Source organism: Pteronotus mesoamericanus, unplaced genomic scaffold (genome assembly GCF_021234165.1).
Source record: "Pteronotus mesoamericanus isolate MK-2021 breed Mesoamerican mustached bat unplaced genomic scaffold, CSHL_Meso_final contig_116, whole genome shotgun sequence".
Taxonomy (NCBI): Eukaryota; Metazoa; Chordata; class Mammalia; order Chiroptera; family Mormoopidae; genus Pteronotus; species Pteronotus mesoamericanus.
The window spans coordinates 8,582,415-8,605,608 of record NW_026555027.1 but is presented as its reverse complement, the minus strand read 5'-3'; the positions used below and the strand labels follow the sequence as shown (position 1 = coordinate 8,605,608).

At 51.3% G+C, this 23,194-nt stretch overlaps 1 protein-coding gene across 2 annotated transcripts in view; it reads right to left on the bottom strand.

Moving 5' to 3' along the window:
* Nucleotides 1–23,194, bottom strand: part of PDE9A (phosphodiesterase 9A) — an 80,720-nt gene that overhangs the window by 22,663 nt on the left and 34,863 nt on the right. For both annotated transcript variants that reach the window (XM_054576272.1, XM_054576266.1), the window contains 3 exons: nt 9,471–9,525; nt 8,528–8,598; nt 1,889–1,973 (listed from right to left, as the gene is read on the bottom strand). In XM_054576272.1, coding sequence (XP_054432247.1) covers nt 1,889–1,973; nt 8,528–8,598; nt 9,471–9,525 — 211 coding nt within the window. The remainder of the gene's footprint in view (nt 1–1,888; nt 1,974–8,527; nt 8,599–9,470; nt 9,526–23,194) is intronic.

Sequence of the window (23,194 nt, the reverse complement as noted above, 5' to 3'; positions counted from 1 at the left end):
ACCATCCCAGCCCGACACACACCCTTGGGGAAGCAGGTCCTTCAGCCCTTTGCGTAGACAAGGGGCTGTGGCCGAGAGGCCACGCTCCGGCAGCCTCAGTGTCAGGCCAAAGACCAGGACTCGAGTTTTAATCCTCCTCTCCCAATGCGGCCGGACGACTAGAAAAGCCACCCGCATTGGACGCGCATCCCCTTCTGATGCAACCTGCCCAGCCTGGGCCTGGGCAGAGAGGGCAGCTGTGCCAGGTGGCTCCTCCCAGTGGGGACCACATTGGGCCACTGTCCTCTCCCCACAGTGGGCGTGGCATGCAGGCCTGCCGGGAGGGGGTGAGCCTGAGCATGGACGGCAGGGCCTGGCTAACGGGGCAATGGGACTGGCCGCAGGACGGTCTGGCACGGGGTGGGTGGGGCTCACGGGCAGCCGGGGCCAGGCTGAGCTGTGTAAGTCCTGAGCTGAGGGTGGCACCGTGACAACGGTCACGTAGGGTCTGAGTGTCCTTCCAGCTGCCAAGCCAGGTCCCAGCCCTGGGGGCCCAGCTTCATGCGGCCCTGAACAACTCCAGGGCTCTTACTAGGTCACAAGAAGGACTATCTCCTGTCCCCTAAAGAGCTCCCACTACGGCACAGTGAGGATGAATTATTTACGCAGTTTTCTGTGGTTGTAAATTCCCCTGCCCCAACCCAAATGGAATGAGACATCCTGAAATCCAAGCTGCCAAGTAAGTGTGACATAAACGTGACCCGGTCCCTGTAGAACACATGCCAACAGGGCCCTGAGCCCGTCAGGCTACTCCTGAGCCCACCCCAAGGCCAGCCAGCCCCTCCCGCCTCTGATCCGGTGACCCTTCACCTCCTGCCCCTGGAAGGCCCTTCGACACAGCCACACCCCGCCCCCTCTAAGCGGGCTACAATCAACGTTTTAAAACCAGGGAGAGATCTCCGAACTGTTGGGCGACTCTCTGTAAGACAGCCGGGTGCACCTGCAGGGCTGGACTTGGGCTCGTTAGCCCCCAGTCGGCCCCGCTGCAACCTCAGCACACTTAGGGGCCTGGAGTTCCGGCGTGAGGGGCCATGTTAGGACCGTGCATCTCCTGGGTGGGAACTCCGGGCAGTACAAGAACCCCACGGAGCAGGCTGGTCCCTGAGGGCAGAGCCCTGAGCCCAGCCCCCATGCAGGAGAGCGCTCACTGCACATGTGACGTCCGTCGTCATCTTTGCTGTCACTGTGCACCTCTGCCTGAAATGTGAACATCTGCTGTGACTATGGTTCTCGGAAAGGGTCCTACTGTACAAAAAACCTACTTTTGCAGGGGCCCCGATGAAGACTGGGGTCTCTTTTTCGGGAATTTTGGCTCCTGGGGGCCTGTGTGGATGCATCCCTTTCTTGTTCGGCAGGACAAGTGACTTCTGCGTCCAGGACAGCTGGGGGCCTTTCTCTCCTGACCTGCTGCTCTGTACAATGGGGATGTCCACCCAGGAGGGGGACTTCTGGGCCACCAGGACACTTGTCCCCTGTAAGCCAAAGAGCCTTTTCTTTTTATTATTCCCTTTCTTTTAAAGCGGTGTCAACTTCTTTCAGTCGGGGAGTTAATCCTGGCACTTTGATCTGGAGGATTACTCCCCTTAATACACAGCAGCCTCCCCGCCTCCAGGCCGAACTCTCTTTCATGATAAGAAAGCTCCCTAACTGAAAAGCAAATCCCTGGAGGAGCTGGGCCGCCTCCAGACTGTCCAGACTGCGCCGCCCCCCCCCCCCCCGCCAGAGCCGATCAGAGGCTCCAGCTGTGCTTTTGGGAAAACAAAGACCACAGCCTGCTCCCACCCCCACACCCACACGGAGCCCCCCACCCCCCACCTTCGCTGGCTGGCTCACCCAGCACGGACCTTACCTGTTGCTTCTGGCTGCCAGTTCCTCCCTCATCTTTTTAATGTCACTCTTGCATTTCTCAATCTCCACCACTTTTAGTCCTTCCACTGGCGACAAAGAGAAACAAGGGGGTTACCATGGATACACAGGGAGGCTCTTGCAAGGCTGGTAAGTGGGGGCCGCCCGCCCGCCCGTGTCCCTGACAGGAAAGCTGACTCAGTGCAGGGGCTCCCGCTCCTGCCCCGCTGCTGATCGTCAGCCCCCTCCCCGCCCCCCATTCAGCTCTAACATCGTGGGCCTGGTCCAGGGCCAAGTGCGGGCTGCGGTCCTCATCTGTGGGGTGGAAGTCCCTCCTCCCTGCTTCCTGAATCTTAACTTTTCCTGTACCCACTTCTAGCTTTCTTTCTCCATACCCCTAAGCACAAGCCAGAGCACAAGCCAGGAGAAGTCTTTAATCAGAAAGAAAAGAAAAGAAAAGAAAAGGGTTGGCGGAGCCCAGAATGCGGTCCCCAGCACACTAAAATGCAGCAAAGACTCAATGAACACCTCCACAGCCTTCCCCGCAAGGAGGCAAGGATGCACACGTCACTGAGACTGGAGCAGTTGCCTGGAGGACTCAAACGGGTGGGAAGTGAACAGGCCACATGAAGGAGGGGCAGAACCTGGGCAGGAGGTGCCCCTGGCGCCCCGTGGCAGAGGCAGAGGTGTGCCCCACAAGCCAGGACGCGGTTTCCATCAATGAGCGAGCTGGGGCTCAGGCCTCCAAGTCCAGGCTCAACTTCCAGACGCGCACTCCGGCCGCTGCACAGGCAGCCCAGAAATGCGCCCCGAGGCAGCTGCTTTGGAAGGGCTTTTAGAGTCTTTTCACAGAAACAGGAGACATGGGCTAGGTTACTTTGTAATCACACCTCAATTTTTGTGCTAAAACCCAAGACCCACGATGCCACTCTAGTCCCCTTTCCCTCAAGTGTGGCTCTGAATATGGCTAAAAACAAAATGCTGAGATTTCTAAGGAAAACAAAGCGACTCCGAGACATGGGCAGTTCCTCCCACCCCAAGGAAGCGCTCTGGTCCTGGAGCTCAGGCGGGGACACTCCCCAGGGGCAGCGCCTGGGGAGGCAGCTGGAGCCACAGCCTCCCCTGGCACGTTTTCTAAATGTTCTCAGGGCCGGGAGCCAAACAGAGGCAAGGCTATACGAAGATGCTGCTTCTTTCTGCCCAGAGTGGCCAGAATCCGGAGGACCTGATACTCAAATCTGGTCCTGGTGACTTGCTTCTGTGTCACACCAGGGACGCTGTGCCTCCTCTACCAGGACACGGGCCAAAGCCTGGGGCCTTAAATGCAGATGGTCCAAACCATGAGGTAGCCGTGTTGGTGGCCAACGCCCGGTGCGCTGCCACGGGGGAAACGTGGGGCACTCGCCCCTGGGTGTGCCTCTGGTCACCTGCCCCGAGCACACACCCTTCCTTTTGGAGTGGGGTGTTCTTCGCTCTGTCCTGCATCACAGACCCGCTTAAGAAGTCAAAGAAAGCCACGAGTCCTTCTCCAAGAGAAGACATATCAGCACACCCCTGTCATGGTTTGCGTTTGGACAGGGGGACGCTGTGGGTGGCCCCCCAGGCACTCCCAGACCTTGGCCCACATGGCAGGATGTCCCCTGCAGAGGAGAACCACGTGGACCTGTGTCTGTGGGTCTGCCAGGGCCGCACTGACGTCAGCAAACAGTAGACTCTGCACCGGTGGCAGGGAGGACCTCAGTCTTACCAACACAGGAAGGGTGGAAAATGCCGAAAAGCGAATAGACCTGGAGAAGAGACCTGGTGTGTGGTGTAGACTTGGATCTGAGAAGCGGACACACATGGGGAAGAGATGAAGCTCCCAGTGTAGGGCCCACACGGTAGCTGCATCCCCGCCCACCAGCGAAGGTCCATGGTTACATTTATTATGTTTCCAACATCATTTTATACAAAATGATGTCTGATAATTGTAGAAAACAGGAAATACGGAGCATCTCGAATATTTAAACATTTACCTGTGATCTTACTGGGACAAAAAAACCCATTCGATATATGAACTGGCATGTATCCTTCCAAACACTGCCCCCTCCCCCGCACATGCATTCTAACTACCTGTCTATCTACTCTTAATGTTAAAAAGACAAAATTGGGATCATGCTCTTTGTTCTGCTTTCTCACTTGCTTTTTCCCGTTATCAGTAAGTCACAGGTATTCCGCGTGTCAGCAGCTGTGCCCTAGCTCACAGGGTCTGGTGGGGGCGTAATGTTTGACTGCACCGATACTGCAGTGGACGTAGGTCAGACTCCTTAGCCAGTTATTGGGGGCAATGTTAAAGCAAAGCCTTTTGGGCCATACAGTGTAATATCGTTGCTTTGAATCCCAGAGATTCAGCATTCATGGCAATCACCTTTGTGGAGGGCCTGGTTGCCAAGGAAATTGATAGTGAGTAACAAGATGGCAAAAGTCCTGCATTAATCAATGGAAGAGAAAAACAACTAGTCATGGGACTAAAGAGCGGAATGCGGGCGGGTGGGCCGAGACGGTGACAGAGCGTGCCGCAGGCCAGGCCCCAGACCACGCTCCTGCGTCCTGGCCCTTTCCCAGGCACGGGGCTGCTTTTGGAAGATTGTGCAGCCCACCTCCCGCCCCCACCCCATCCCTGCCTGTCCCCTGCCCGGCGGGGGCGGGGGGCAGGGAAGGCCTGGCTGAGGAGCTGGGCCTCCCCCAGAGTCCTGCGCACACTGGGGTTGTGACTGGACATCAGTGCCATGCATGTGGCCCCACCTGTCCATCTCGAATCTTAAACAGATGTGGGCACAGACCAGAAACCCGACAGCAGCGGCCTCCAGCCCCACCCAGCATGGGAGGCTGCAGCTTAGTCTCCCCGCTAGGCCCCGCCCCGGGCAGGCTGACTCGCAGAAGGAGCGCCCCTAGACACCTGGCTGTCCTTCCGCGGACGTTAGAGGTGGTTCTGTGGACAAGTCACACGCCACTGTGAGGGAAGACCTCTAAGGATGCATTTCTAAGAGGGACGCTGGCTTCGGGGACAGGTCTCGGAGGCGGCTCTGTTCTCGCCCCGCCTCCCCGGGCCTCCTAGGCCTCCCTGGGCTCGGGGAAGAGGCGTTGGGGCGGCAAGGCCCTCCTTCAGCTGCAGAGCTAGTTCGAGCTGTTTAAAGCCACGGGGGCTGTGTTTCAACACTTCCTCCAGGGACTTCGGTAAGAATTCGCATACAGCACATTTCCTGAGTGACGACGGGGAGATCAAGGCTGGACTTCAGCTTCGAGCCTCCTGGGCTGTTTGCATGACCCGTGGGGCCAGCTCTCCCTGTGGTTAGGCTTTGGTCCAGGCCCTGGGCACAGGGCACCCGCAGGGACCCCGGCACAGCGGCCAGCAAACGAGGAAGGAAGGAACCCTGTGACGCTTCATCTCCAGCCAGGAAGCAGATGCGGAGCGGGGTGTCCTTTGTTTACAAAATCATCTCTAAGCTAAGCAGGACCCCAGACTCCCTCAAGATGACAAACATTTTACACGGAAAGGAAGAAAAGCTTTCACAGTGAATTAAGGAAATGGAGACATTTACATTTGATTCAGAAGAATTACATGTTTGAGAAGGTGAAAAAAAAAAAAGCAGGAAATTCCATTTAAAACAAGTCAAACAATGTCATGCCTCCTATAGGTGGCCGGTGCTAGCTGGACGCCTTCTTGAACCTGAGAAGCAAAAAACAGCTAACGCCAGATGGAGTGTGCGCATGCGTGCGCAGCAGTGTACGAGTGTGTCTGTGTCTGTGTGTGTTTGCACGAGGGCAGCCAGGAGGACGCGGGGAAGTGGGGTGCTGGCCGCAACAACGGCTCCAGGTGCGGCCGTGGGGGACCCGCTGCCAAGCCTGCAGTTCCCAGACCATCCCCACCTCCATCCCTGCTCCTGAGAGGTCCCCTCCCTCCCTCCATGCCCTTCCTGCCCTCTGGGCCTTGGTGCTAGAAATGAGCACAACTGGCAAAACCGGCAATACTTTCCACCTGCGCTGTGAGCCCGAGTGTGGAGGATGAAGCGGCGATGCCTCTCCAGGTAATCACGTGAATTTGCCGGATTTCTGTGGTTTACCCAAGGGCCCTGTGGGGAGCTGCCCTCCCGCCGATGAACAAGCCAGTTCTGGAGAATTCTGGGGTCTGGCAGGCCAGGGGAGAAGGTCCTGTGGGCCGCGTCCTTTCACGGTCCTTACTTCACGTGGTGCTCGAAGGCGCAACGAAAACTCTTCCTGGCCCCGATCTTCGTCCCCACGGCCAGACGCTGGAAGCCACCCAAGTTGAGTCAACATAGCTCTCTGTAGGGGTTTTGAAAATTCCTTTGTGCCCTCTTCAACTTGCCTGCGTACAAGTTAACAGCGAGCTTTGGAGCGGGCCTCCGTGCGGGGAGAGGGAGCGAGGTGGGCGGGGCGGGGGCAGGAGGGAGCAGGCAGAGCGGGAGGAGAGGGGATGAGCAGGAGGTGCCCGCTGCCCCCGGACATTTGAGCGCCTGGAGGGGACCTTCCCCTCTGTAAATGGAGATGGGGACTCAGCAGCAAATGATTTTCATTGTCTGTGTTCTCTGGCTGAGCCCTTTCCCTTGTCCCGCTCTGTGGGGCTTGGTGGGAAGCTGAGCTCGCCTCCCACTGCCGGAGACAGAAATGCCAAATGCTTGCTGTGGTGGCTTGAACTGTGTCCTCCCCACAAAGAGGTGCTCACATCCTAGGTCCCGGAACCTGTGCATGGGGATTTTATTTAGAAAACGGTTCTTGGCAGATTTCTTGAGGTGAGATCACGTTGGATCAGGGTGGGTTCTAAATTCAAATGCAGGTGTCCTGATAAGAGACAGGCAGAGGGGACTTGAGCCACAGGGGAGGGAGGCCCTGTGAAGCCAGCTTGGAGTGATCTGGCCACAAGCCAAGGGTGGCTCGTAGCCACCAGAAGCTGGAAGAGGCCTGGAGCAGATTCTCCCTCAGTCTCCTGAAGGAACCGACCCTGAAGACTCCTTGGTCTTGGACTTCCAGCCTCCAGAACTGTCGGAGATTTCACTTCTGTTGTTTTAAGTCTCCCGGTGCGCGGTTACTCTCTGTCATGACTGCCACAGGGCACTCCTGTACTTTTTATGGCCTTTCTTGCAGCTAGAGTGTGGGCACACAGTCCCCCTCTGTCCAGACTTAGAATCTGTAGCCAGTCCCCGGAGAAGCAGCCCGATGTCTGCAGCAGTGGTTGCCGGGCCGTGGGTGACTGGAGGACAGAGCCGGAGGCGCTGCAGCAGGCGCCGCACCTGGGACTCAGACACGGCAGCTCAGCGCCCTCACGGAGTCTGCTAAGCTGGGGTTCGGGGCATCTTTCCTGCTGCTGGCCGAGCCCTGTTCCTGAGCCCTCCTGCTCACTATGGGAGGTCTCCGAAATCCTCTGGAAAAGGGCTCCTTTCTGGTCAGGGCAGCCCCCGCTGTCTTTGGTCGTGGCTGCAAGTCCGGCCGCCTGCAGCCTGCTTCCTAACCTGCGCCCTCAGGCCTCCTTGTGGGGGGCGGAGTGGGGGGGGGAGCAGACAGCAGCAGAGGATGCTGACCTATCACAGCAGGGCAGGCAGCAGGCAGAGAGAGCAGCTGGTCCCAGGTTTCTGTACTTTTCTAATTTGCTAAGTGAACTTGAGAAAATCACTTCTCTCTTTGTGGCTTCTCCATCATCAATGGGGAAAACAAAACTGTTTCGAAGCTGGAATGGCGAAGAGGATTTAAAAATGTCAACGCCTTTGGAAAAGTATGACTGCGTGAATCATGTTTCAAGTTACTTAGGTGAACTGGTTTTTGCACGATCCTAAATTTCTTTTCTTGAAAAAACCCCAAGCAATTCATACACGATAATGACAGGTGACACTCAGCAAAGTCCTAAGGGTATGAATCAGCTGGGTAGTGTTGGTGCCGCCACAACCCCGACGGCCTCGAGTCTGGATTTGTTTAGTCACCCCGAAGTTCACAGACATGGTGCTCTGAGCCGCTACCCTTTGCCGGGACGTTGACGAAGAGCCTCCCACGCTGGGAGTGGGACGGGGCGCTGCGGCGCATGTGGGGATTCCCGCAGAGAATGTCCTTATTTGTGGATCAGGACACAAAGGACGCGTGACTCGAAGCTGTGACACCGCCCAGATTTTTAGCTGTTTGGTCACTGAATCGAGGACTGATTGACTCTCTCTGCTTTCTAGCAGGTTGTCTGCTTTCCTTTGTGTTGCCAGGGAACCGAGAGGTAATGACAGTAGATGCATCCCCCCAAAGCCGCAGAGTGCAGGTCAGTGTGTCCTCATTTATGGAAAAAGAGACACTTGAGATAGCAGAGGCCCCTGTCGAGGGAGGTCTATATCGAGGGCTTCCTGTTTTCATTACTATTTTCATTCTGTTCTCTTCTGCGTGGAAGGAATGCGTTCTTTACAAGGTTACTGTACCATGTTACTGTGTACTTGCTACTTTTAAAAAGCTTGGATTAGTCACTGGCCTAGGCTCTGTGAACATGACTTTTTGGGCATTTCATAAAGAAAAGACTGACTCACACTTCCCTTCACCTCTCACCACTGGTTTACAAGGTTAATTTAGATAGAGGTCAAAGATATAGGAGGACAAAGGAAACAAAAGCTCCACTCACATTCCACGCGTTTCTCGAGCACTGCCAAGTGATTTGCAACTTCTGCTTTGAGTTCGTTGATTTTAAATGCTCTAGGGATAAAAGAAGGCAAGACATAAGTCACAAGATCCTCAGAGTTGAAAGGGGATCAGCAACCAGCTGTTGAACTGCTGCCAGGGAGGAGGTGGGCAGGTGAGGTGCAGGTGCAAAGGAGTTGTTTTTAAGGAACTCGCACTGTCTGGAGGTGGAAGAGAAGAGAGAGAGACCCTCAGACTATCTGAAGGGCGTATATCCCAAGCGGGAACACATGGCAGTATTCTGCCAGTGGGGAATGTTTCCTTCCCCACCCTGGGAGTGAGGGGGTGCTCTGCTCTCAGCTGGGACAGCCCTACCCTGTGCCCCCTGCCCCGGGCACAGACCACTTTCAGGGGACCTGGTGTGCCCTCCCTGGGCTCCAACTCATTCAGTTAGACAGTTCTTGGGCTTTAAGAAAGTACCACCCACATGCCCTCGCCCCATCTGAATTCCCCTGGGGCAGGCAGCGCAATGCCACAGTGAAATATCTGAGAACCAGCAAGCGCTGACCCCAGAACTGGAGGATAGTCCAGAATGAGAAGGACCCACGTCTACACAGCATCTTCATGAGAAACCCTATTTAAAAAAATGGTGACGATACTTGTAGGCTGAACCCCGAGTCCCAGAAGAGCCAGTCAAGAAAATTCTTGGCAATATGAGCTCTCGTTCTCAAAGTGCCCACCTCAGGTGGTCTTTGATAGGAGGTGAGTGTTTCCCGGCCCCCACCAAAGTGGCTTCGTTACAGAAATCACAGAGGATTGAGTGCGGAAGGCAGCTCCTCCAGGTAAGTGTCTGCCGGCAGAGAGAGCCTCGGAGGCGAGGCTGCCACTGCTAGAAAAAAAAACCACGCATCCATCTCCAGAGAGTAGAGTATCTGAAGAGTCTGTACCTTGAGAATTGCTCTGCGACCTGGGTCAGCACGTTCTGGATTAACTCTTCTTTTTCTACAGACCAAAAGAGAAAGACAGGTGGGAAAAGGAATGGGTCTGCGGGTCAGTGTGGCCCGAGCCTGCGTGCTGCGGGCCTGTGGCGTTGAGGTCGTGGGGAGGAGCTGCCTGCCTTGGCTGCGCGGAGGCTCCGGCTCCCTGCTGGCACCTGGGACCTCGCCTGCTCACCTCCAGGTGCTCTTTCCCTCCTGGACGGCTCCAGGCCGCCCACCTGCCTTTCGAAGGCCTCCCAGCAGAGTGGCCAAGGCTGTGGCCGTCCTACTGTGAGCACCAGCTATAAAAAGCAGGCAGGTCTGGGTCGCTAAACGGGGGATGTTTTCCTGCAGTGCCCTGGTGTGTTTTATGAGGGCAATCACTATGACAAAGCGAGTTGAAGGCATATTTCAAGTGCAAAACACGGTGTTCTCTGGCGGTCCAGAGAGCGGAAGCCGGCGAAAAGTCTGCCCCTTTGTTGCCTGGCACGCAAAACCGGGCTGGGTGACTGGTTTTATGAGGCCCAGGTCTCAGGCTGAATATACCCTTCCTGGCTTCCTGTTTCCTGGCTGGCCCGAAGCCACATACCTCACAGGAAGGTGTGGATGCTCACAGGCCTATCTCTTCCAGCAGAAGACCTGTTGTGGGACAGCAGCAACCGCTCCCTGGCTCTGGCTGGCCATCAGTTCGTGCCCTCAAACACCGAGAGCCTACCCGAGGCCCTGGCCCCGCCTTCATGGAATCTGTGCTGACTCTGTGACTGACCCTTCACTGGAACTGAAAGAGACCTGCCATTTCTAGGCAATAACCATGCACGTGCACAGAGACACCTGTCAGTGTTATTTCATAGAATGAAAACTGTAACAACCCCATCAAAGGGCATTGAATACACGATAGCATATCTGCACTGTGCAACTGGGTTCTGTTGTCAGAAATAGTATCTTGGAAAATGGTCATGTCTATTGTTAAAGCAAAAATAGAAAAAGATTGTAAAACAGTACAATCCCATTTTTGGAAATATTGGGAGGATATATTTCAAAATAATAACGTTATTTTCTAGCTGTAAGATGATATGCAAATTTTATTTTCTTATTTTTGTTTCTTTGTATCATATACATTTGTACAGTGTGGCTCAGTGGATGGAGCGCCGGCCTGTGAACTGAAAGGTTGCCGGTTCAATTCTCGGTCAGGGCACATGTCTGGGTTGCGGGCCAGGTCCCCAGTTGGGGGCGTGAGAGAGGCAACTGATCGATGGTTCTCTCACACACCGATGTTTCCCTCCCTCTCCCTCTCCCTTCCTTCCCTTCTCTCTAAAAAAATTAATGAAATCTTTAAAAAAGAAATATGTTAAGTTTATTAAAAAATTAGAAGATTAATCCATCTGAATGAACCCGAGAACTCATCCCTTCAGCTGCCGAAGGCACGGGTAGGCCAGGCGACCCAAGGCTCCCTCTGACTGAAATGTCCATGGCTTGAGGGGAAGAAGGAAAACGTTCTTTTGTTACCCCTCTTGAAACAATAAGAGTAAAACTGTCAGGGACACTTGGGCAGAGCTGCGTGCTGAGCTGCCGCTGGCCCAAGGACCTGGGCTCCTGTGCGGCTCACAGGTGCTGGGGAGAAAACTGGTGACCCCCCGGAGAGAACCACCAGGCCGGGGGCTTCACCAGCCTCCCTGGTGAATCAGCAGGGCTTCAGGCTGCTTGCTCTGAAATTTTTGGCAAAAGTAATATACCCATAACCTCCAAGAGTTAATGATCTCAAAGTCTTGAGATAAATTTAGAAGCCATCAGACAACTGGCATTTATTGACTTCTCCACCTAACAATAGCGAAGCACGCATTCTTTCTGGGTGTCTACAAAGCATGTATCAAGACAGACTACATCCAGGACCATAAAGAAAACCTCATCACATTTTAAAGAATTGAAACCATGTAGAGTATGTTCTCTGACCATAAGAGCATCAAACTAGAAATCAGTAACAGACATGTTGCAGGAAAACCTCCAAACACCAGGAAACCAAACAGCACCCACCTAAGTAACCCACGGATCAAAGAGGAAGCCTCTGGGAAAATTTAAAAAGTCATCAAACCGAATGAAGATGAAGATACAACACATCGAAATTTAGCCGCAAGACACAGACAAAGCAATGCCGAGAGGGGCGTTCACAGCACCGAATGCTTCCATTAGAGGAGAGGAAATGTCTCCACTCAATAATCTAAGGACCTAGACAAAGAGCAAAATAAACCCATGACAACTGCAGAAGGAAGGAAGGAAGGAAATAATAAAGAGCAGAAATCAATGAAATGGAAAATGGAAAAACAATGTAGAAAATCAATGAAAGGAAGAGTCGATTATTTAAAACATCAATCAACTGACAAACTTCTAGGAAGGCTGACAGAGAAAGAGAGAAAAGACACAGACCCCCAACACCGGAACGGAATAGGGAGGACCACCCCAGACTCTCCAGAGGGCAACGGGTTGTGGGGGGCACCATGAACAACTCTGCACGTGTAAATGGGGCATCTTAGACAAAAGTGGATCGATTCCTAGAAAAGCACAAACCACCCCACTCTTCCAATATGAAACAGGTAATGTGAATAGACTATAGCTTTTAAGGAAATTAAATTTTGAATTTAAAAACTACCCCTAAAGACATTTTCAGGGGCAGGTGGTTTCACAAAAGGATTCCACCAAACATTTGAAGAAGGATTAACACAAATCTAAACAATTTCTTCCAGAAAACAGAACACGAGGGAACACTTTCTGATTCATTTTACAAAGCTAGTATTAATTTGATTCCAAATCCAGACAAAGGCAATCAAAAAAAGATAACTACAGACCAATATCCCTCATGAAAACCGATGTAAAAGTCCCTAAAATTATTAGCGAATGCAGTTTAGCAATGTATAAAAATAATTATACACTGAGATCAAATGGGGTTCACTTCAGGGATGCAAGGCGGGTTCAATATTCCAAAATCAATCAATGTACTTGACCATATTAACAGGCTAAAGAAGAAAAAAAATCACATGATCATATCAACTAATTCATATAAAGCACTTGAAGAAATTCAACAGCTGCTCGTGATAAAACCCTCAGAGGGCCAGGGAGAGAGGGGAACTTCTTCAAGTTGATGGAGAATCTGCAAAAAGCACACAGCTAACATTATCCTGACGGGGGAAGGCGAGTGCCTCGTGCCTGCGACTGCAGCAAACAAGGGTCTGCCCTCGCGGCTCTCATTCGGCGTAGTGTTGGCAGTGCCAGCCCGCGCCCTGGGCAACAAAAGGAAGTGGAAGGCGTGGGGAGCTGAAGGGAAGAAATCAAACGGCCCCTGTTTGCTGATGACCTAATTGTCTACACAGAAAATTCCAAGGGCTCTACAGAGAAACCCTCTTAGGACTAACGAGTGAGTTCGGCAGGTCACAGGCTACGAGAGATAAACATACACAGTCAGCTGTATTTACACATATTAGCAATGATCATATAGACACTGAAATTAAATCACAGTACCATTTACAAACACTTAAAAAAACTTAGGTGCGCCCTGGCTGGTGTGGCTCAGTGGATTGAGTACTGGCCTGAGAACCAAAAGGTCGCCAGTCCAATTCCCGGTCAGGGCACGTGCCTGGGTTTCGGGCCAAGTCATCTGTGGGGTGTGGGGGGTGTGAGAGGCAAGTGATCACTGAATCTCTTGCATATCCGTGTTTCTCTCCCCCTCTTTCTCCCTCCTTTCCCCTCTTTCTAAAAGTAAATAAATAAAATCTTTTAAAAAAGGCTCAGGTACAATTAGAACAAAGCACATGCAGAAGAGGTCAGAGGAGGTAGGCTGAGAACCGCCAGATCCCCATGAAAGAAATTAGAGAAGATATAAATCCATGAGGAGACCTACCTGGCAGCTTCCACATGGTGAAGGTGTCAATTCTCCCCAAATTGATAGACAGGTTTAACACAATTCCTATCAAAACCCAGCAGGTTTTCTTTGTAGAAATAGACAAGAATTTCTAACATTTGTATGGAAATAAAAGAGAACTAGGATAGCTAAAACAATTTTGAAAAAGAAGATGAAGCGGAAGGAATTGGCACCCTAATTTGAAGACCTATTATACACGGCCACAATAATGAAGACACTGTGATACCGGGGAAGACACTGAGGGAAGGCGCCGAGGGCCGCGAACCCAGGGCCATACCCGCAGCAACATGCACAGCTGACTTCTGGCCAATGTGCCAAAGCAGCGCAACGGAGGACGGGCTCTCTCAACAAGGGGTGCTGAGGCGGTTGGACATTCACAGGCAGAAAAGCGAGCCTTGGCTTAAACCTCACGGTTTATATAAAAATTAATGCAAAATGGACCACAGATGTAAAACATAAAACTATAACACTTTCAGAAAAAAATAGGAGGAAACCCTTGGGATCTTGGGCTAGGCCGGGAATTCTTACACCTGACACCAAAACCACATGCCAGAAAAAGAAAAACGGACAGACTGGACTTCTTCAAAATTAAAACTTCTGTTCTGAGAAAGATCGTGTTCAGAGGATGAAGAAACAAGCTCCAGTCACAGAGAAAGTATTTGCGAACCACACATCTGACAAAGACTTGAGTATAGAATTTGGCGTAGTGTCCAAACTCAACAGTAAAAACCAATCTGAAAATGGGCAAGAGACACTAGCAGACATTTCACTGAAGAGCACAGACGGGCAGGGACAAGGACAGGAAAAGACAGGGGTATCTTTAACCATTCGGAAATGCAAATTAAAACCACAGAGAGAGTCACCGCACATTTATCAAAAAGGCTTAAAGCAAAAGTCAGCGACAGCCCCAGACGCTGGAAGAGGCGCGGAGAAACTGGGTCACCCCCATTGCTGCTGGGAATGGGGAACGGTGCAGCCACTTTGGGAAATGGCGTGGCGGCTTCTTAAAAATTCTGAAGGTGCAACTACCGCACCACTTAGCAACTGCACCCTGGAGCTGAGAAATGCACATTTGCATGCGCACAAGGACCTGTACGGGATGCCCTACACACCTTTATTGGTAAGAGCCCCAAAGTGGAGACAACCCAGCTGCCCGTCAGTGAGTGAGCAGCTAAACAAACTGCAGTCCACCCTGGAACACAACCCAGCAGCAAAAAGGACGGACCTATCGATTCTCACAACAACTGGGATGAATTTCCAGAGGACGACTCTGAGTGAAGAAAGCCAATCACAACGTCACCTATTGAGTGACTGTATTTAAAGAACACTCTTGAAATGACAGAGTTATAGAAATTGAGAACAAAAGAGGGGCTTCTAGGGGTAGGGAGCTGGTGGGGAAGGGCTGTGGGTGTACCTAGAGAGGGAGATGGAACGCTCTGGCCTGTGTCCGATCGCGGTGTCTCACCGTAACAACGTGCAAAGATGTTACTATAGTGGGAAAATGGGTAAAGGTCATGTGGGTTGTCTATTTTTTCTTACAGCTGTGTGTGAATCTTTAATTATTTTAAAACACAGAGTGTAATAAAACATTTTCTAGAGAGAATGGAAGAAAAAATTTAAGGGGGTATTTTCTTTTGGACTTCTGAGGTGGAACCCTTTGAGCAGTATAGCATTTCAGTGCCCGAATTTGATTTCCAGCCCAAGCGCTAATAATACTTTTTTGTCACTTCATCTCATACTTTCTTCCTGGTGGCGCAGGCCCAGGGGCAGACCTTCGTATTCTGGTCCATGGAACACCCACACCTCAGCCCGCACGACTCCCAAGGCCAACTTATCAGCTGTTCTCAGAAAGGGCCCAGGTGCAGGGCTGAGCTTCCAGCGAGAACAGTCCGGGCGCCACTGCCAAGGCCATGTGCTCACGCTGACTCCGCGTACGTGAGGCCCTCCCTTTAGGCAATGCACGATCTGCATTCTGTTACCCGGGGGAAAGGAGCAACAATAGTTCTGTGCACAAAGGCTAACCCCACCCACACACCCAGACACGGAACCCCGATCCGGAAGTGGAGGCCTCCGCTCCCACGTGACTCATTGCTATTCCTGCAGCGGCCACAGTTTCCTCCCAGTGGATTCCAGGACTTAAAAACAAGCTGTGATTTCCTGTGTGTAAAGTGCTCCGGACAAGGCCTGCCACGAGTGCTGTTTGTACTAGCTCTTGTCGTCCTTGCTGTTCTCACTGCATCACCAAGAGGTGCCGACAGCCACAGGTGTTGTTATTACATCCCCAAGGGTCACCGACAGCCCTTTCTTGCCTCCAGTGTCTTCCCCAGTGAGTTCCTGGTTCCTGGGGGTGACAGACTGAGCCTGGGTGCACCACCTCCAGGTTGAGAAGTGACAGCACCTGCTGGTGATTCTGGAATGTGCCCCTCAGTTCCTCAGCACCTCTGGAACCCCCAGAGAGCCCCAAACCCTTAGATTTAGGGGCAAGAGCAGTTTTCAGTCGGAAAGGTTAGTCATTCCCAACCGCTGTGGCCAAACCACACCCTATCAGAAAAAACTGGCCCTGCCCAGGGCAGTGAGGAGGTTGGGCGTTGGTCCAGAAAGTGAAAGTCTGCCGGTTTGGTTCCCGGTCAGGGCACCTGCCTGGGTGGCAGTCCAGGGCATGTGCAAGAGGCAACCGATCCCTGTCTCTCTCTCAATCGATGTTCCTCTCCCTGTCTTTCTTCCTCCCTTCCCCCTCTCTAAAAATAAATAAAATCTTTAAAAAAAAAGAAAAACCTGACATTACATAGGCCCTCTCCCCACCTGCTCTCTCCTATGCCGCATGGCATATATGAAATTTTTTAAATTAAAGCATAGACAAGTAATTTTGTTTTGAGAATTCCCTTTTTTGTCTTTAAGTTACAAATGATTTTTTGTTTTAGAGAGTGGAGGGGGGGAAGTGGGCAAGAGAGAGAGAAAGAGGAACACTGACTTGTTGCCCACTTAGTTACGCATTCATCGGCTGATTTTTGTGTGTGCCCTGACCTGGGATGAAACCCACAACCTTGGTGTATGATGACGCTCTAGCCAACAGAGCTACTTGACAAGGGCAAGAATTAATAGCTTTAAGAATATCCAGTAACAGCCAGGGGTGCTGGCAATTAAGGGTCGGATGTGACCGGGTGTGTGGGGTCCCTCTGCACTTGGATTTTTTTTTTCTTTTTAACGACATCAGGAGAATGGAAATGAGTTTCTGAGAGAGGTGGTCCTTAGGGATGGAGGCCGGGGGAGGGCCAGTTGATGTTCATGGGCCACTCACACATTCTCCAGAGGAAACTGCCCCTTGAGAACAGCTGGTAGACTATCTAGAAGGGGTCGAGTCTGGCAGAACGGCTTCAAAGGCACCGCTGCCAGCTCCCTGCGATGGACGCGTAGGCACCGATGCTTCGGACCCCCCGACGACAAAGGCTGCGGTGGGCTCGTCGTTGGCCTCTTCAGCTCTGGGCTGCTGTTCACCTGGTCACAGCTGGACTGGCCGAAATTATCCTGAGGTGATTGTCTGGCTGGCCTCTCAGGTGACAGGCACCACCGGGCAAAGCGTCTCCCACATTAGAGAAGAGTCTAATTTAGTTCCAGGGCGATCTTGGAGGCTGGCTGAGCACAGTTTTTAGGATTCTGCCGAATCAGCCCAGCTTCAGGCCATGAATCTGCACTAGGTGGCCTCAGGGCCCGAACCCTGGAACATAACCAAGGGGACTGGAACCACCTGCCCCTGGAGAGGACTGCGGAGTTGCCTCTTGGGGTTCGTGGGCAGGATGAAGCCTGGGGGCTAGGGGGACAGCCCCTCCCTGCGGTGTTTACCCAGCTGCTCTCATGGGTGCCCAGGGCAGAGTCTACTGGAGCCGTGCACTCCCGGTGCCCCGGGGGCTGAGGCCCTGGCTCCACCTTGAGCGGCTGTGGATGGTACAAGGAACACGCCTCTGTCTCTCCCGCCCCTTCCAGGAATTGTTTACTTGTTTCAGAGTCTCCCCAGCACAGAATGACATGAAAATCTGCTCTAACGGATCCACAGGACAACGCAGCCTGTAACTCCTGCTCGAAAGATTAGTTTAATGTGACACACTAATTCAGTTAGCCAGCAGGCTGCCTGGCTTATTGCTTCCTCTTGTGCTGAACAGAATAACGACCGGCACTCCTGAGCTGGTCAGGATGCCTACCTTTCTCCCCCTGAGCAAATGAACACAGACCCGGCCCTAGCAACCCACGGGCCCCCGACCTGGGCACTGAGGGAAGTCGCACGGCTGTCAGCATAGGCATCTGAACCCCACGCTTTGACCCCCCAATGGTACGATGAACACCAGCGCGGGCATGCGTGAGGTGCCTTGGAGTTCACCATTGGTCCCATCTCTCTCGATACGTGGGCAACTGTGGCCCACACCATTGTTGTAGTTCAAGGCTGTTCGTATGATGCACTGAGCTGTGGTTCACCTCATCTGTCTCACCTGCAGCCATGGAGTGAGCTGCTGAGCATCCTCCAGGAAGTACGTTCCTAGCAGATACTCTCCCAAAGCACTGAAAACAAAACACTGCTGTCCCTTCAGGGAGGAGTATCTTACTTTACAGGACAGAAAACCCTCATTGCTTGGCCCCAAAGAGACGGGCTCCCCTGGGGCCCTGTTTGGGGGGCGCCTTTATTGCTGTTCTTTCCAAGGCTCTGCCCAGGAAGGGCCAGCAGTGGGGCTCCCCACTGGTCCCTCTCAACTCCTCCGTGGAGTGTCACTGCCCTTTTCCAGGGAAGCAAGAGGGGCGAACTCACCTCTTCCGTTCTTGCTCTCCCAGCCCCTCCCGTCGGTCGAGGATGTCCTGGCCCAGGGCACAGCCATGGGCAATTCACTGTTTATGAACGTCATAAAATAGACGCACAGAATGAGGATCTTTCCTTTATAACCCGGGAACACAATAAAGTTATATGGTTAACAGTGACATCGGCTCGCTTCTTAAAGGCACAGGAGCCCCTTCCATGGTCTGTCCCTTCAAGCAATCACTTTGTTCATCAGAGCCAAAGGGACTGATGTCCCAGATGACTTGTGGTGTGACTTTGCCTAGATGCTTACGGGTGTAACAGATCCAAGGACCCTGCTGAGCTCATTGAAATTCTGGAGGGTGTGTCACACCTGTCTGGGCTGCTCTTCAGGGGCAGGGATGGGAGGCGTTTCCTCCTTTCGTTTTGGAGAAGGGACCTTCCTACTCTGCATGGTTTAAGTTCAACTTCAGATGGCTGCGTACAATCCTCCCCACGCCCTCCTCTGCTCCCCACCGCCCCCCAGGCCCCTGTTTCTCCTCAGGCTTAGATTCTGCAACAGAAGATCGACTAGAAGGGGAGTGGCCTCTTGGACAGCTGGCCGTGCAATTCTCCTTTATTGTCCTACCGACTGCACCAACCATAACCATGCTGACTGGGCCCTTACGTTACAGGCACTGTTCTAAGTAGTTTACCCACATCGATCATGTAATTCTCCTAATAACCCAAAGCAGCTGCGTGATCTAGAGTCACGGCTAAGTCACAACATGGCCAAGTCATGTTCCCATTTAGGGCTACAAAGATGGGGCAGCGTCACACTTACCCTGGGGAGGGGTCTTCTGCACACTCTCCTCCCTCTGAACCCGCGCCCTGCCCCTGCCATGGCTTGAGGATGCCAACTGTGAGGGAGGAGGACGTGGGTATGACCTCGCCTTGAGAACGCCCTCAGGCGAAGCTGAGTGTGAGAACAAGCAGCTGGCTGCACATGCTGGTGGGACTTTGTCCGCTCTGTTGTAACTTGTCATCATGAAACACTCCATGGGAAAGTTTAATTGCGGTGAAGTCAAAGGGGGTCAACTCTGGTTCACCATGTCTGGGCTTTGACGCTGCGTCTGATGACCCCATAAAACTGATTGTACTGGTAATTCTGTCAAGGTAAACCAATCCAATGAACTAATCGATGATGGTACCAATGACAGGACTTTTACTAACAGCTATTAAAGACGGAGCCTTTTTTGCAGACCAAGTGTCTTGTTCTATCTGCGGGCTTTTATCTGTTGCACACAATTGCAGCAGCTGTAGCCAGATAAATTTAAAAAGGAAAATAAAACCCTAAATGGCACAGATATCGAAGTGAGCAGATGGAGCCCTTCATGCAGCAATTATAAACACATCCGAGGACGAAAGAAAGAGATGTCAGGAAATAGTACACAGGTGCGGGACCTCAAGAGAGAAATCTGTGTGTAAGAATCAAATAAAAATTGTGGCATCTAAAACTACATCTGAAATAAATTCATGGAGGGGCTCAGAGCAGTGTGGAGTCAGTAGAAGAGGCGGGGAAATTGAGGACAAATCAATAAAAACTATCCAAGCTGAAGAGCAAAAAGAAAAAACATTTAAAAAACTAGCAGAGCCAGTTGAGGAACCACTGCAAACTTCCTAATATGTGTAATGGGAGGTCTCAGAGGGAGGGGGACATAGAATGGTGCATAAAATACAATTAAAGAAATAATACTGAAAATTTTGCGAATCTAGTGAAAACACAAATTGATGGACCACAGAAACTCACTGAATATGAAGCAGAATAAACCAAAAGAATACCAGGGCTACAACTAACCATAGGGCCAAACTGCCGAAATCAACTGTAAAGGAAAGACACCTTGATAGCAGTCAGGGGAAGAAGACACATTCCATGCAGGGGAATAACAAAAAGCTGACTTCTTATCAGAAATCGTGCAGGCCAGGAAAAAAAAATATGAATCAGTCCCTGCAAACGCGTTTTAAAAAACAAAACTGGTAATACAGAATTCTGTACCCTGGAAAACCATCTTTCAAAAGAAGGGCAAAATGAAGACATGCTCAGAGAAGCAAAAGCTTGAGGGATTAGTCACCAGGAGTTCTGCAGCCAAGAAATGGCAAAATCAAAAAGAAATTCCTCAGGCTGAAGGGCTGTAACACCAGATAGAAGTTGGGATCTATAGGAAGAAATAAAAGCACCAAAAATGGAAAACATGTATTTTTAAAAAAAATTATGCATAGATTTTATTATTATGCTATTACAACTGCCCCAATTTATTCACCTTTGGCTCACTCCACCCAGGGCCCCCCATTCCCTCAGGCAGTCCCCACACCCTTGTTCATGTCCATGGGTCATGCGCGTAAGTTCTTTGGCTGCTCCATTTCCTACACTGTACTTTACACCCCCAGGGCTATTCTGCAGCTACCTATTTGTATTTCTTAATCCCCTCTCTTCTTCACCCATTCTCCTCACACCTCTGTCCCGTCTGGCAGCCATCAAAATGCTCTCTGTATCCATGATTCTGTCTCTGTTCTCGTTTGCTTAGTTTGTTTTTTAGATTCAATTGTTGAGAGATATGTATTTATTGCCATTTTTTTGTTCATAGTTTTGATCTTCTTTTTCTTAAATAAGTGCCTTTAACACCTTATAAGATAATGGTTTGGTGATGATGAACTCCTTTAGTTTTTTCTGGTCTGGGAAGCTCTTTATCTGCCCTTCGATTCTAAGTGATATCTTTGTTGAGTAGAGCAATCTTGGCTGTAGGTCCCCACTTTTCATGACTTTGAATATTTCTAACCACTTCCTTCTAGCCTGCAAAGTGTCTTGAGAAATCAGCTGACAGTCTTCGAGGAACGCCCCTGTAGGTAACTTCTTTTCTTTTGCTACTTTGAAGATTCTCTCTTTTATCTTTAACCTTTGGCATTTTAATTATGATGTATCTTGGAGTAGGCCTCTTTGTAACCTTTTGTTTGGGACTCTCTGTGCTTCCTGGACTTGCATGTCTATTTCCTTCACCAAATCCGGAAAGTTTTCTTTCATTAATTTAAAAGAAAAAAAATCCCATTTTTTGCTCTTTCTCTTCTCCTTCTGGCACCTCTATAATGCGAATGTTGGTATGCTTGAAGTTGTCCCAGAGGCTGTTTACACTACTGTTGAACGTGTCCTGTAGGGTCCAGTGGCACAGCCTCCCCTATCACACAAGCTGGGTACTCGAGATGTGCCCTTTGTGGACTGAGTACACCCTCCTCTTGTAGTTGAGCCTTGGTTGTTGTTGGCAGGTCACTGGGAGGGATTTATCCAGGCTAGTGAGTTGCAGGGACTGGCTGCGACCACTGACCACCAATATCCACTCTTTGTGGAGGACCAGCTATGCAGGGGCAGGGTGGCGGTATTCTGATGTGGTCTGTAGCAACCCACTGGGTGAGCAGGCTCCGGTATTTCCTGGTTGGTGCAGGCCACAATGAGCCCCCACCTGTGTTTTGCCCAGGGTCACCCTGCCTGGGCTATAAAGCAACCTGACATGGCTGCTACTTGTGCTGGGCTTGGAGATTCCCAGGCAAGGCCAAGCTGTGACTCTAGGTTGGCTGCTGCTAATGCTGGGCCTGGGACCACTTAGCGAGAAGTATGGGGGCTGGAAGCTGATTGAGGCTGGCTGTTGCTTGTTTGGGAGGATTTAGGAAGCTGTGAAGCATGAGCCAAGATCAGCCCTTCCTATGGTAAAGTCTCTGTTTACAGCTTGGGAGGGCCTGTTGGGTGGGACAGAGTCTCAGGGGATCCCCAGGGTGGAGCAAACAGTGTTGGCCAGGTTGATGGAGTCTCAAATATGGCACTCACCTGCGAGTTCTGTGGCTCTGTGGGAGGAGGGTTCAGAAGAGGGACAATGGCCTCTGCCCACCTTTCTGTCTGGGAGAAAGCTGTCCCCCAGCTCCTGCCTTGATGTCAGACCCTTCGGTTCCTCTTTGTATATCACTGGTGCCTTTCAAGCTGCTACCCTAGTGCTGGAGGCCAGAAGGAGTGAGTCTGAGTAAGTCCGTGTGTGTGTTCTTTAAGACAAACTGCTTAGAACTCAAGAAGTTTCTTCTACCAACTCAGTCCCTGCTGGTTTTTGCAGTCAGAAGTTGTGGGGACTTATTTTCCTGGCACTGGAATCCTGGGCTGGGGGGTCTGGCACTCCTTGCTCCCAAGATATCCCTCCCAACTTTTTATCCACCACATGTAGGAATGTGACCATCCCGTTCTGTGCCTGTACCCCTCCTACCAGTCTGGATGGATGTGGTTCCTTTAATTCCACAGTTGTCAGACTTCCATTCAACTTGATTTCAGATGGTTCTGAGTGATGGTCATTCTATAATTTAGTTATAATTTTGATGTGGTTGTGTGAGGAGATGAGCTGTGTTTACCCGTGCCACCATCTTGGAAGTCTCTTAGGTTGCACACATGCATTAACAGAAAAAAATTATCTTTAAGTTTCTTTTCATGATTTCTTTAAAAGACAACTGGCTGTTTAAAGCAGAAATCATAATATTGAATTATGGAGTCTATAATGTATGTAGATTGCTGCCGTCCATCTGGGCGGCTCTAACAGAACACCACAGACTGGCTTATAAACAACAGAAACTTATTTCTCACAGTTTTGGAGTCTGGAAGTCCGAGATCAAGGTGGCTGCAGATTCGATGTCTGCGGAGGGCCATTTCCTGGTGCCCAGATGGCTGTGTTTTCACTGTGTCCTCACATGATGGGAGGAGGGGTGAAGGTGTTCTCCGGGGTCTCTCTTATTAGGGCACTAACCCACTCATGAGGGCTCTTGCTTTTCTGACCTAATCACCTTCCAAAGCCCACCCCTAAGCCATCACATTGTGGGGGTTAGGATTTCAACATATGAATTTGAGTGGACAAGAAACATTTGGTCTACAGCATAGAGGTAATATATATGGAAACAATAGCTCAAAGGTTGTGGGGAAGGAAGGAAGTACAATATTACTGC